This window comes from Pelodiscus sinensis, chromosome 6 (assembly GCF_049634645.1).
Source record: "Pelodiscus sinensis isolate JC-2024 chromosome 6, ASM4963464v1, whole genome shotgun sequence".
In the NCBI taxonomy this organism is placed as follows: domain Eukaryota; kingdom Metazoa; phylum Chordata; order Testudines; family Trionychidae; genus Pelodiscus; species Pelodiscus sinensis.
Genome location: NC_134716.1, coordinates 52,303,248 through 52,316,718, shown reverse-complemented (window position 1 = coordinate 52,316,718; position 13,471 = coordinate 52,303,248). Strand labels below are relative to the sequence as shown.

Sequence of the window (13,471 nt, the reverse complement as noted above, 5' to 3'; positions counted from 1 at the left end):
AGCTATAAATAATGTTCCCTCAAATTTTTTCCATCCATGGGTGGAATATATTTTGTTATGAGCATAGAGGCATGTGCAGATGCTCATAACCAATAGAAACACACACTGCCATCTGTGGGCACTCTGCCAATTAGCTGAGCAGCATCTGATTCACTCCTGGGCGGCCACCCCCAGGTGCGCAGCTTACAGAGAACACTGGCTATGAGGCAATTTTTAACTTCCAGAACTGTTGCATTTTTAAGGAAAAAGTGTGTAATACTCCTTTATCTGCATTTCATTAGCACTAATCCCCATACAATATGAGCACACAGAGGATGCTAAAGTAAGGGAAGGAAATATATTTTAATGAAGGAGTAGCCAAAATGTGTGCTGTGTTTGATTTGTTTGTTTTAATTTAGTTAAAGGCAAATGCTCACTATCACAAGCTATTTCTGGATGTCCCAACTGCAGAGCCACTGAAGCAAAGTAAGTACCACATCATTGTTTTATCTGTCCCAGAATGAAAAGTGAATCCATGACAGAAGCTGTTTTATTCAAAATCCACTATTGTAAACAAACATCTCTCTTACATACAATAATAATAATAGTCTTTTAGCTGCATGAATTTATACTTAAGACCTGTTCCTCCATCTACTTAGTTCCAGAGGAAATCTTTCAGAATTAAACAATCATTCCTTTGTTTACAGTTGTCAGGAGATTTTTGTGACTCGTAATCTGTGTTCTGGCTATTCCGCAGTTCCAAATAGAAATAACTAAGATTTACACTTTCTACTTGGTTACTATTGATTAATACTAACCCAAACCTGTAATAGAGGTATAGAGAACTGACCAAATTGCTAGTTTATTTGGAAGACATTCAAGTTAGTAAAACTTTTAAAATTCTGGCAAACTTTTTGTGTCTTCTTACCTGGAAATACACAGTGATCAAGCTGAATCCTTTTAAATTTCAGGTGTTGGTAAGAGAAGTAGCAGATGAGGATTGTTAAAACAATATATAAAAACATTAACAGTTCAAAATATACAAGAAGAGCACAAAAGATATACAGAGTGGCACAATACTTTAGAAGAAGGAATAGCAACTTAGCGTGTGACCAGCATACACTACACAAATGAGTGAGGCGGGATTGTTCCGTAGCTATAACAGAGAAAATCCTATTTAAATGTGCATCTCTCAATCTGGTTTTGGACTAACCTTCAGGATTTGTATTGTATTTAATGGCTTTAAACAGAGAACTGGCTAACACACCTAAGAACTCTTCTTGTTTTCAGTATGTAGTAACCTGTAAGTGAAGAAAATATGTTTATAGGAAGTAAGATGTGTTTATAGGAAGGAAGTAGGAAGTCACTGTGTAAGGTATCCTTGGGAGCTTTTTCATGTTGTAGATCTTACTATACTCTTCAACACTTAAGTTCAGAATGTTCAGAACTTTCTGAAGAATTCTTAACTCTTTGGGCTCATCCCCATTTACGATTCATTTTTAATACTGGAAGGTTTATCAGAGTTCAAACCTATTCAGATTGGAGCTCTAAAGACTTTCTATGCATAGCTAACCCTTTAAAGTGCACACAATAAATGTATTTATTTTTATGAATAGCACATGGGTTTTGGGGGAGGGTTAAATAACCTATGCTCAGCTTAGTGTTGCCAACCCTCCAGAATTATTTTGGGGTATCCAGGAATTAAATAATCTTTCATTAAAAAAGATTATATTCTGTGATGACACCTCCAGGAATATGTCCAACCAAAACTGGCAACCCTAAATCTTAGCTGCAGGTGCTGAATAATGTAATATGTCTGTGTTTATAGGTTTTACCTGTGCTCTGCAGAAAGAAATTCTGTACCAAGGAAAATTATTTATATCTGAAAACTGGATTTGTTTCCATTCCAAGGTCTTTGGTAAAGACACCAAGGTTAGTAGCATCTCTGAGTGCAAACAGCAGTGTAATTCTCTGGCATCTTGGTGAGTTGTAGAAATTCTCACAAAGACAAAGTGGGGGAGAGGGGGTAAAGAAAGCATACAATATACAGTGACCAGGGTAGTAACAAGCCCACATCATGTTAGTTTCATATCTGATTTTTTTTTTAAATGTTTGTGTATACATTTTACTTGTGTTACAAAATCTAGAGGGGCTGGAGGGACACTCGGGGTAGAAGTAGAAGAGAGGAGAGCAATAGAAAGGGAAGGAGGAGAAAAAGATGAGAAGCTGAGTTGACAGGGAGAGTGTGGTTTGGGAGCTGAGGAGCTATTGGAAGGTGGGAGAAACAGATTCTCCCTACCACTGCTATTACTCCTCATGTGGAGGGATCCAGTGCTCTGGATTCTTGCCTGAGGGTCTGCTGGGAAGGCAGTGAGCTGTAGAAATACTGACTTACCTGCCACCTATACTAGTTGTTTTGGGAAAGAGTTCTCAACGACTTTCATTAAATCTGAAGTTAGTCTAGCTGCTGCTTGTTGTTGTACCATGTTGTGATGGCTCCACATCCCTCTTGGGCCACACTGTAAATACAGACAATGCATTATGACCTGCTTCTAGTCTTGGGATCCCACTGATATGAATCTGTGTATCTGAGTTTTGGGGGGTTGTTCTTTTTAGTGGGGACACTGTGCCTGTATGTGTAAAATATTTGTACATTTTCTTGAATGAGAGTCAGGTTTATACGCACGTCCTTTCCTTATATAATTACTAGGGTGCCAAGGCCATATCTACTGACTTAGAAAAACAGATTAAAATGTTAGCAGCCCAGAAAGGAAATCTGATCAAAGGCCTGGCTTAATAGAACACCTCCAATATTTGGAGAATTTTTTTTAAGAATATTAAATAAATTTAAAGAACGATTAATGATAAATTGTCCACTGCTTATTGCATTTGCGAGATGTTCTATTACAGGGCTGAAGTAACTGAGTTATTCTTTGTTGTGAATTAACAGATTGCATTAGTCATAGTAAATTATTTGACATGAATGGGGAAATGTGCTTAACAGCCATGTAGAATAAATAAGGAAGTTGAAATTAACAAAAGGGTCACATTCTGGCACCCTTGCTCATTGAGTAGAACCTTCCTTGGCCAGATAGATCCATTGAAATTAATGAAACTGCTTGTAGAGTAACTTAACATTCAGCACAGATAACAGTGGCAGATTTTGACCCAATCTGAAGTTCAGCTTTGAAATTTGCACGCTAACATACAGGAGGAAATATAATCCAATGTTCACATGCTCAATGGGAAGGACAAACCTGGGAGGTCAGTAATGCAGAAACAGACTTAGAAGTTAGACATTTAGGAATGTGTTCAGATTTCAAAATACGTCAGTATGATTTCGGGACTACATATGTAATACACAGAAGCATTACATCATAGTTCAAAGGGTCAATTCAGTCTTTCGGTAATGACTGTGATGCAACTGCAACTAGATTATTGGAAAGATTTGAGAAACTGAAAGACTTCAGAGAAGAGTATTGGTGATTAGGAATCCGGAAGGACTGACTTATAAGAAAAAAACTTAAATGTTCGTAGTCTTGCCAAGAAGCAACTGATGAACCTGTATGGGTGCATGATAAGCCTACAAACATTTCTTGGGTGCCACAAACAAAAGGCAAAATAATATAATTAAGGATAATGTAATAGATCATAGATGTTCCATTGTTAGGAACAAGACTGAATGAAAACAGGAATGTTTTTCAATAAGAAATCGTTTCTTATGACAAAGAGCTGGACTACACAGTCTAATGGATCTTTTCTGTCTCTAAACTCTCTGTATCTATAACGTCGTACTGTTTTAAGCCCTGAGAAAAGTAGCTATTTCAACTAAACAGTTATTCAGAGTATGAAGCACAGATGGCGAGTTCTGGTATGACTGATTTGTGCTGAATTGCAAAGCCCTACTTAAAAAAACACTAATAGTCTAGTAGCACCTTAAAGACTAACAAAATATGTAGATGGTATCACGAGCTTTCGTGTGTACAACCCACTTCTCAGATGACAGGAGTGTTGGAAGTCCAGTTCCCAAAGCCCTACTTGTTTAATAAGGAAGAGATTTTTATACCAATGCTGGATAAACCTCAAAAGACTTAGCAAATCTGCTCCTGGTGGCTCTCCTGATAGTCACATCTTGGTTGTGGGGGCAGGCCCTCTTCTGGTTGGGCAGCAATCATAAATTTTCCCAAGAGTGAATCACAGTTCTGAATCATTAGATTGGGTTATACTATGTAGCTCTCCACTTGTAGGGGTTTTTTTCCCCCAAAATTACCCATAGTTTCAATCCTAGTCTGGACAGTGAGTATTGCAAATGGATAGCACAGCTAGATAGAAGGGGAATGGTCTTCCAGTGAGTCTCCCTGTTAAACAGTTGCTGGTGTAATTGCGTAGGAAATGGGTATTTCATAAAATAATCTAATATTGGCCACCAAAATAGTATGCAGCAGAAATAACATTAAACTTTAATGCAGGAGATGACTGTATTTTATTAAGTTTGCAGAATATTTTAATTGATCTATTTAAATACATTAATTTGAAAAGTGCTGACAGTCATTTTACAGAAAAATATTACAAACAAACCCCTGTTCATAAATTTCTACTATCTAACTATACAACATATGATATAAACAAGGGGAAAGGCATAGGTGCTAGAACTAGGAGTGCTGAGGGAGTTTTTAAACCCCTTGGCATTAAGTTGTTTCCAGGTTTACAGTTTGGTTCAATGGCTCTCAGCACCCCACAATACAAATTGTTCCAGCGGTAAAGGTATAGAAAGTAGGATGAGGAAGGCAAACTATTCTCAGTAGTGATTTAAAGTGGGTGAGATACATTACATGTGAAAACAGCATAGTGAAAACAGCATAGTAAGCCAGCCAAAGAGAAGTTCAAACATACAAAATAAACAAACTGAGAACTGGAGGTGGGCCAGTATTGCAAACTTTGGATCCCAGCCTTCCAAAACCTGGCAGGGGAGGGAGAAGAGGGGAGAGAGAGATTGAACTTAAAGCTTTGATTCAAACTTCTCTCTTTATCAAGAAACTTACCACCAATGGCTTTTGATCAAAGTGGCCCTGATCCCTTCTCTAGCTTTATGAGGGTAGAGTATTCATTTCATTAGCCATTCCTAAAATAGTTGAATAACAAAATGCCATACCTTGGCTAAACAAAATCATCTGTGATGATGGGGGGTGTTAGCCAAAACGCAATGAGACTCCATTTCATGTTTCAGTGCTGCTTTCTTTAAAGACCCTTCATAAATAGAAGCCAACAACTAAAAGGTGATTTGAAACTTTATTTATCGAATGATTTATTTCAACCTATTGTAATTAGTCTGCAGTATTACATGCTTTCAATTTAGTATTATGAATACTAATTTTAGACAGGTTTCCCTTTATCCTAATCTCCCACATCTCTCTGGACTCTGTATGAATCAGAAGTGTAAATAACTGGAATTCCAACAAGGGCTGTGAAAGTTGAACTGGTTAACCGTTAAGGTAAGGCTTACCAGTTAAGGTTAACCGGTTAGGGCTGGAGCAGTCCCCAGCCTGCCAGGGCCAGGAAGCTGCTCCAGCCCCGCAGGAGGTCCACTGCAGGCAGGGGCTATTCCAGCATCATGGTCAAAGCAGCATCTGTCTGTGGTGGGCTGAACAGCCCCGGTCTGCAGGGCGCTCTGGCCTGCCACAGGGGACCGTCCCCTCTGTTAGTAGGTTAACCAGTTACACTGGATTTCACATTTCTAATGCTAACAGGGTGATGACCATTCCATCATCTGTCTAGCATGAAGCATCGCATCTGCACATATTGCTGCCAGCCAGCCTTTCATTGGAAACAGAGCCTGCTCTTCACACACTCTCTAGTAATATGGGGTTTCAAAGTGGGCCCCATAGCAAACTTCTAGACTAAAACACCCTGAAACTTAAGAGAAGTCCTCATTAGAAAGCAAACTTTGTGATCAAGCATATGCTTTCACTAATGAAGCTATATGGAGCTACAAGACAGGAAGGAAAAGTAATGAAAGTACTGATTTATATAAAGCATAGTTTGCAGGTGTATTTGCAAAAAGGCTGGACAGCATGCCTGGAGATGTGTTTATATTTAGCATGGGTGGCCTAAACCCTTTTAGTTATGCTGAAAGATCTGAAGTGTTTACTCATCTGCTTGCCACAAACTAGGCTCTATAAAAATAGTGGGAAAGAGTTTGAAATATGTTTCTTTGCGCTGTGTAATCTATGTTCTGGAATGTTTCTTTTTCTAAAGTAGAGTCTGCTGTAGTGCCTAGCTTCACGGAGGTTAGATCCATCCATACTTATTAGCCAGAATGTGTAGGAATGGTGTCCCTAGTCTGTGTTTGTCAGGGGATGGAAATGGATGATGGGAGAGGGATCACCTAATGATTACCTGTTTCTGTTCACTTCTTCTTGGGCATCTGGCATTGGCCACTGTCAGAAGACAGGGGATACTATGCTAAATGGACCTTTGGTCTAACCCAGTATGGCCATTCTTACGTTTTATGCTATTTCCTGAACAGATATTCTACAAACTTAGAATAAATTCATATCTCTTCTGAAAACTGTAGACCCCAGAAAAGAGGGGAGGTTGCTTTTATTTCTTTCATACTACACAGGTTTTTGAATAAAACATAGCTGATGAATTAACATTTACACTTAAGTGGAAGCAAAAAATAGAGTTCCTTACGTCAGCCCACATCTTTTGTGTGTAAAAATCAGGAATGCCGATAGATTCCACAGGTCCCTGAGCAAGAGGAGGAACAGCTCTGCACTCCTGGAAGGGGCAAGGCCAGGGCAGCCAGCTTTCCGCACTACCCGGAGCAAGGGGCCCTACCCCCACAGTCCTCAGAGCCACCCAGAGTGCTCTGGGCCCACCAGCCAGTTCCCTTTAAATTTCTGGGCCTTAGGCAACTGCCTCCTGTGCCGCCTCCTCTAGCCTCCTCTGGTATCACATCAGCAGGCCTGGTAACAATCAAAACAGGGCCTTGGAAAAGAAGTCCTCAGATAAGCTACTGTTTCAACATTCTTGAGCTATGCTAGTGGCTTGGTTTTCACATGAACTGCTGCTTGTATATACCCAATAAGGTGACTTAAGTATTCTGTTATTTTGGCGTGCTAAGAATGTGATGATTTCATTTCAGATTAGTATACCTGCGCTCTCGGTAACAATAATAAAGAAAACCAAAACTGCCCTTCTGGTGCCAAATGCCTTGGTCATAGCAACACTCACTGACCGGGTAAGTGTGGGATGGTTTTTGACCTCTCTTGCTTTATTTATGTGTAGTATTTGTTGTAATGGAATCTTGAGGGAGCAGCTGCCAAATGGCTGGTCAGCTATGAAGGCACAGACCGGTCCCATGTGACCATTTTTGAGTCTCTCAAAATCAAACCCAGAAGGATTTGACCAACTCTGCAGCCTGCAGCACCCTTCTAATAGGACTTCTTGCCTGTCCTGTGGTACTCAGCCTTCCAGAGTACCATTTTCCCCTGGGGCCCACAGAAGATGCAATGCTGCAGGGTAGTGGAAGAAGAGGGGGACGTAGAGAAGCAGGGTGCCAGTAGCTCTCTATGGTCCTACTACATGGCAATCCAGGCTAGAGCTAAAACAGCTAAGGAAGTGAACCTATATGGGGGGGAACCTTTATACAGCTGTAGAAAGGCCTGTCCACTGGCAGCAGGGATTAAAAGAAAAAGTGACATCTAGTGAATCAGCCACCTCACCTCCTACAGCACCTCTGGCTCTGCAGCCAGTAATAACCTAATGTAGTTCCATTACAACATAATAGCAGCCTATATGGGCATTCAGGATTATTTCTTCCTGTTTGTTGTATGTGGGGGGAAAATCCCTGTGAACTCCTATAATATCCATGCAAAGAAAGGGGCCAGATTTTCAGTATAATTTGACCAAGGAAGTGAGGGAAGTAAGGTTGATTTTTTTTTTTCCCACACATACGTGAGTGGGATGGGGAAATATATAGTCCTTAATATAGGCCTTGTCCTCATTTCTTTGCAAAACTCTTAAACTGTGTTCTTACTTCCTATCTTGTAGGCCTGTCTTTTATTATCTGCAGGCCTTAGAAAGCAATTGCTTAACCAGCAATTAATAAGATGATGCTTGTGCAAAATGTCTTTTCAAACGAAAATTATGTAAATTATTATTTTTGCCTTTCAGTACATATTTGTCTCCTTGCTCTCCAGAGACACAACCTATAAGCTATTAAAATCTGTCTGTAGTCACTTAGAGGTAAGTATTGACAGAGTGAAGTTCTGCAGCTCAGTTATGGTCTTTATGACTGCTTTTTATTTTCAAGATTAGCAATTAATAATTTTTAAAACGTTGGCTTTCAGGATAAAAGTGTTGACAACAGTACCAATCCTTCTTCTGCTGAAAACAGCTTCAGGGCCGATCGCCCTATGACCCTGACTTTGGTAAGATGATTCATCCTGTTTTTCATAAAGTTCCATTAATTGAATTCCATATTGTCCAAACTCTTCTAGTGTTTCAAACTGAAGGAAAGCCTGTCACATACATATTCTGTCACCTCAGAAATCTCTGAATGACCAGCAAGATAGCCATTGGTAATACCAACATAGAAACAGTCTTCTCTCCACAAGAATAATGCACAAATGGATGTGATGTCTGTGTGCTCTGAGTATATAAAAATGCCAGTTATTAAGGTGTATATGTAGAGATGACTGGTGAGGGAGGATCTGGAGGGGCCACTGGTCATGTGCACCCGCCCCCCCCCCCCTTTCTGCTCTGCTCCCTGGGACAACCGCCTTCTGCTCCAGGCCCTGACCCTCCCTGCCTCTGCTCCGCCCCCTTGCTCTGTCCCCAAACCAAGGCAGCCCAGAGGACTAGTGGAGTGTGGGTCTGGTGCCAGCGGGAGGGGTCTGGCCACTCCCCAAATTCACTGACAGTGGAGCAGAGCAAACTGAGGCCACTTTGCTCCACTTTCCTGCCACCACCAGCCCCTCTCACCCATGGCCTCTGGGGGCCCTGTGAGTCCTGGTGTCCTCGCACGTGTGTCCCCTGTCTGTATGTGGGCTGACTTGCATTTTTCTTCCTTTCCACATACCTGTGTTTCCAGCAGCTAGTCTTTCTCTATGCTCTGTACTAATTTAGAGTTGCATCAAGTGACTACCCTTGCCATTGAAGGCAGAATAACAGACTTCTCAAAGTTAGTGCTTGCAATCTTTCCCCTAAATGCCAGGTCAGTTCATTGATCTGAAAAAAAGCTGCTGCTCTTCAGTAGCTGACACATGCTGCAGTAAATGACCAAATAGTTCATGCTATGGCTATACCAAATTCTTTATCAGTAGAATGACTCCTTTAAATTTTCTGCTGATGTTGGTACAGATTTAAGGTGCAGATAACCCAAAAAGTAATGAAATAAAAACAACTAATCTTCATAATCTTAGGACTTGCCTGATCTCTTTCATTACTTTCTCCCTTTAGGATTTCAATGAAGATTACTCAGATTTGGATGGTATAGTGCACCATCAAAGACAAGAGTTGGAAGAATCTAGCAGTACTGGTTCTCAGACCCCTGAATCAGAACACTTCCAAGGTCAGCATAGTCTCAATGTTTTAAGACTGAAAATATTTAGAGCGGTGTTTCCCAAAGTGTGGGGAAAGGTCATATAATATAAAATTAGCCTTGGGAGTACAGATGGACATCATGGTTATTCTCCAGAGTCTCAGCTTTCATTTTTTTAAAAATATTCACATGATGAAAACCTTCAGAATATAATCCAAGTGTCATCAAGGCAAAGACATCATCTGGAATCTGCTGGCAGCCTGAAACAATGGTTCTGAAATGTGAACTGCACCATTCGTTTCAATAGACATTAAATCAGATGCTAATGACTATAGATATGAACATTACCCATCAAAGCACTTATGAATGGAGAGAAAGTATCATGCTATGAAATTCTACACCACATTTTCCTGAAGTGTAGTTCAAATTGAGAAAAGGAAAGGACAGAAGATGGATAAATTAAGATGTGTAGATGTGTTTAGCCAACAGGGTGTCATTATGCCTTTGTCTGTTAGATTAGAAAGCTCTCTACTATCACAAATTTTCTTTGCATGTAGGCACTTATAGATACTTCTTAGCATATTTAAAACAATGTTAATAGATCAAACTGCTTTACTCTTGCAAGGTGTGAAAAATATACCTGAAGCATCATTTCTGTAGTTTTTTTCTGAACCCATTCCAATCTTCTAACCTTTCAGAGATCTGAACACCAGAACTGAGCACAGTAGTCTATCAAGAAGAAGCATGATCCAGTTTCTAAATGGAGCCAAACTGCTACCCATGCTACAGTTATTTCTAGCACACTTGCTCAAGTAGGGATAGTATGTGTCTGTGTACTTGCACTGGGAAGCACCTTGCCAGTTGCACTGTAGACATACCCTTATAGTCTGAGCACCATACTCATCCCTCATCTACTTGTTTGCATGATTGGAGTCTAAATAAATCCATATAGATATAAACACACATCTCCTAACCTTTTTCTTTTTGTATGTAATAAACAATTGTACATAATAAAATATGGTCTTCCTAAGATTGTGATAATGCAAACAAAAAAATGAGTCGGGTGGATATATGTATTTACTCACAGCAGTAGACCCATTGAGCAAATGGAGATACTAGTGTAAGTAAAGCTAAACTGTAGGTCTTTGAACGTGATGGGCCCTATGTGTTTTGTTGTCCAGGACACAAAATATTTTTCGTGCCCGCAAATGTTTTAACTTAACACCAGGGATGACATCATGTAGATGACTACTTGATTAGCCGATAAGCCTGAGCTTATTGGTTGATCTTGTCGACTACACACATTTCCTCCTCCCCGCCTTGCCTGCCTCTGTATCAGCACCAGATCCACCTGCCTCCAGATCCACCTGCACCAGATCCATCTGCCTCCCCCCACAAGCACCAGATCCGCCTGCCTCTCCCCACGCTGATAGAGAGGCAGCACTGTGGAGAGTGGGAGTGGGTAGGCTGGAGCCAATATGCTCAGGGAGCTGGCTTTCAAGCCGGCTCCCTGAGCATATCAGCTTCTGTGGACCTGCCTGCCCCCTTTCTCTTGCTGCCTCCTACAGAGGTAGCAGGGCGTGGGCAGGCAACAGCCATTGCTGGGGGAGCCAGCTTAAAAGGTGCTACCAGTGCTATCCCCAGCTATACTTGACTGAGGCTGGGAGCACACTGGCTGCTGGCCCTGCTTCCAGGAGCTATCAAATAGTCATGTAACCACTACGTTTTCATGCGGTTTCATGACTATTCAATTACATGATATCTAGCACCCCTACTTGACACCCCTTAATGTTGGCACTCAGGGAAGCCATCCCAGTATCCCATGCTGAAATTGGGTCTGTCTGCAAAGTTGGGGATATTAAACTTTCTTCCTAGAATTGGGAACCTATATTTCCTTTTCACTTAGGGTACATCTAGACTACGTTCTTCTTTCAAAAGGAGATATGCGAATTCAGCACTAAATTGAATATTTTCTTCCGATCACTTTTTCAAAAGCATGGTTTTTTTTGTTTTTTTTAAACAAGAAAGCAGTTTAGACATGGTTCTTTTGGGAAAAAAGTCCTTTTTTGAAAGTACCCTTCTTCCTTAAAAAAGGAGGTGTACAGGATTCTTTTGAAAAAGGGGTTTGTTTTTTTAAAGAACTGCATGTAAACTGCTTTCTTTTTCGAAAAAAACTGCTTTAGAAAAAGCTATCAGAAGAAGATATGCAAATTAGTGGCATTTTTGCATATCTCCTTTCGAAAGAAGAACATCATCTAGATGTACCCTTAGATTGACTGTGGTGATTTGCGTGCCTTTGTCCTAGAAACCAGGTAAGTTCATGACATAGCGTGTACTGCATTAATTTTCAGTTTTAGTATGTTAAGTAGCAACAACTGAATTCCTGCTTTATCACATATTAGTAAATAGATGCTTTTGTGTCATGGTGTAAAACAGACAAAACAATAGCTATTTATTCTTGAAGCCTTGGGAAATATTACAAATGTTTCCGTTTTTCCACCACTTTATTAGAAAAGACTGGCTTTGGGCATATTCACTCGAGGTTCTCTGAACAGTATCTGATATGTCTTTATATATACAAAGTTAACCTTCCTTAGCCCTGTTTTTGCTTGATGTAATTGCTTTCTGTAACCAGATGTCCCAAAACATTGCAGAAGGAGGGTGGGAGGTGGAGGTGACTTTGTTGCTTTCTTTAATTATAATGGGAAAAGTAGAGTTTCAGTCTGTGCAGTTTAAAGAAATAAGGTAAAAATCTGCTGTGTTGCAATAGTGTCAGTAGGGGGGTGTACCAAAGTAAAGGTACACAATATGGACCAGCATGTCCAGAGAGTCTAATACTTACAATGTTATTTTACTCCACCCCGGGGCATTCTATCTTGCAATTCCAAATCACTATCTGTATCACAAGAAAAGCCATTTTAATAATAGTAACTTCAAATGCCTATATTATTTTTGGGAAACTGTATGTTCTATACAATTCAGGAGGTCAGACCAGATGATCACAATAGTCCCTTCTGGCCTTAGAATCTAAGAATCTACTAATTGGGTTAGGTTTAATTTAGTAGGGCTTTTTACTTTGTCACCAAGTTTGAATACCCTTTCCCCCTCCCCCTCACTCATGTTTACTAAATAGGTTTCTGAAAATGATTATTTTGTGATAGAAAGCAGCAACAACAAAACTGTTGTGTTGCTACCACCCGCTGAACTCATGTCCTTTTTGGCTCCTAACTCTGTGGCAGTATAGCTATATTCCCCCAGTGATATGGCCAACTTTTTTAATACTTGCATGCTCAAAACTGCTTCAAGAATTCAGAATTCTTTCCTGCAGGAACTAGAGCTTCCTTTCACTGCTCTATTCAGTGTTCTTTTCTCTACTCTGCCTTCATAAGTAAAAGCAAAGCATCCCATTTTAAAAGACTTAGCTTAATGCATCTCTGCAGCATACTCAGATACCACCATTATCGGTATGTTCCTAGAACCTAAACAGAATATGATTAGTTAAATTGGATCCTTAAATATAGCCATCGTGCAATTCCCAAGAAAATAAATTGGCAGTCAAAGAGAATGGCCAATCACTTCAGCATGTGACTAAGGGCAGGATTTGTGATTTAGTCACATTGACCTAATAGCTTGCTATTTTTGGCATAAAACCCTATTATTTTCAGTCCTCTTGATTTCAAAAGGGCAAGTTCTAGGATTAATAATCCTACAACATTTCACTCCCACTCATAATATAGGAAACCTTTTGTGGGGGGCTAAATATTCATTTGTACCATCTTAGTAGTACATTTAAAATATATATTTTCTTTTTGCATTCCTCCAACAAAAAATAATAGCGGACACACTTATGTCTCCACCCAATAAATGCCTGCATCCAAGTTCTTAAAATTCAACCATTCAGAGTTTGTGAGAATTCCATTGCAAGAGCAACATATTCACTTTAAT

General features: G+C 40.0%; 1 protein-coding gene across 6 annotated transcripts in view; it reads left to right on the top strand.

The window, feature by feature from the left end:
- Positions 1-13,471, top strand: part of GRAMD2B (GRAM domain containing 2B) — a 63,598-nt gene that overhangs the window by 40,884 nt on the left and 9,243 nt on the right. For all 6 annotated transcript variants that reach the window (XM_075931926.1, XM_075931931.1, XM_075931927.1 and 3 more), the window contains 6 exons: positions 399-465; positions 1,808-1,911; positions 7,127-7,222; positions 8,158-8,229; positions 8,334-8,414; positions 9,445-9,556. In XM_075931926.1, the coding sequence (XP_075788041.1) occupies positions 399-465; positions 1,808-1,911; positions 7,127-7,222; positions 8,158-8,229; positions 8,334-8,414; positions 9,445-9,556 (532 nt within the window). The remainder of the gene's footprint in view (positions 1-398; positions 466-1,807; positions 1,912-7,126; positions 7,223-8,157; positions 8,230-8,333; positions 8,415-9,444; positions 9,557-13,471) is intronic.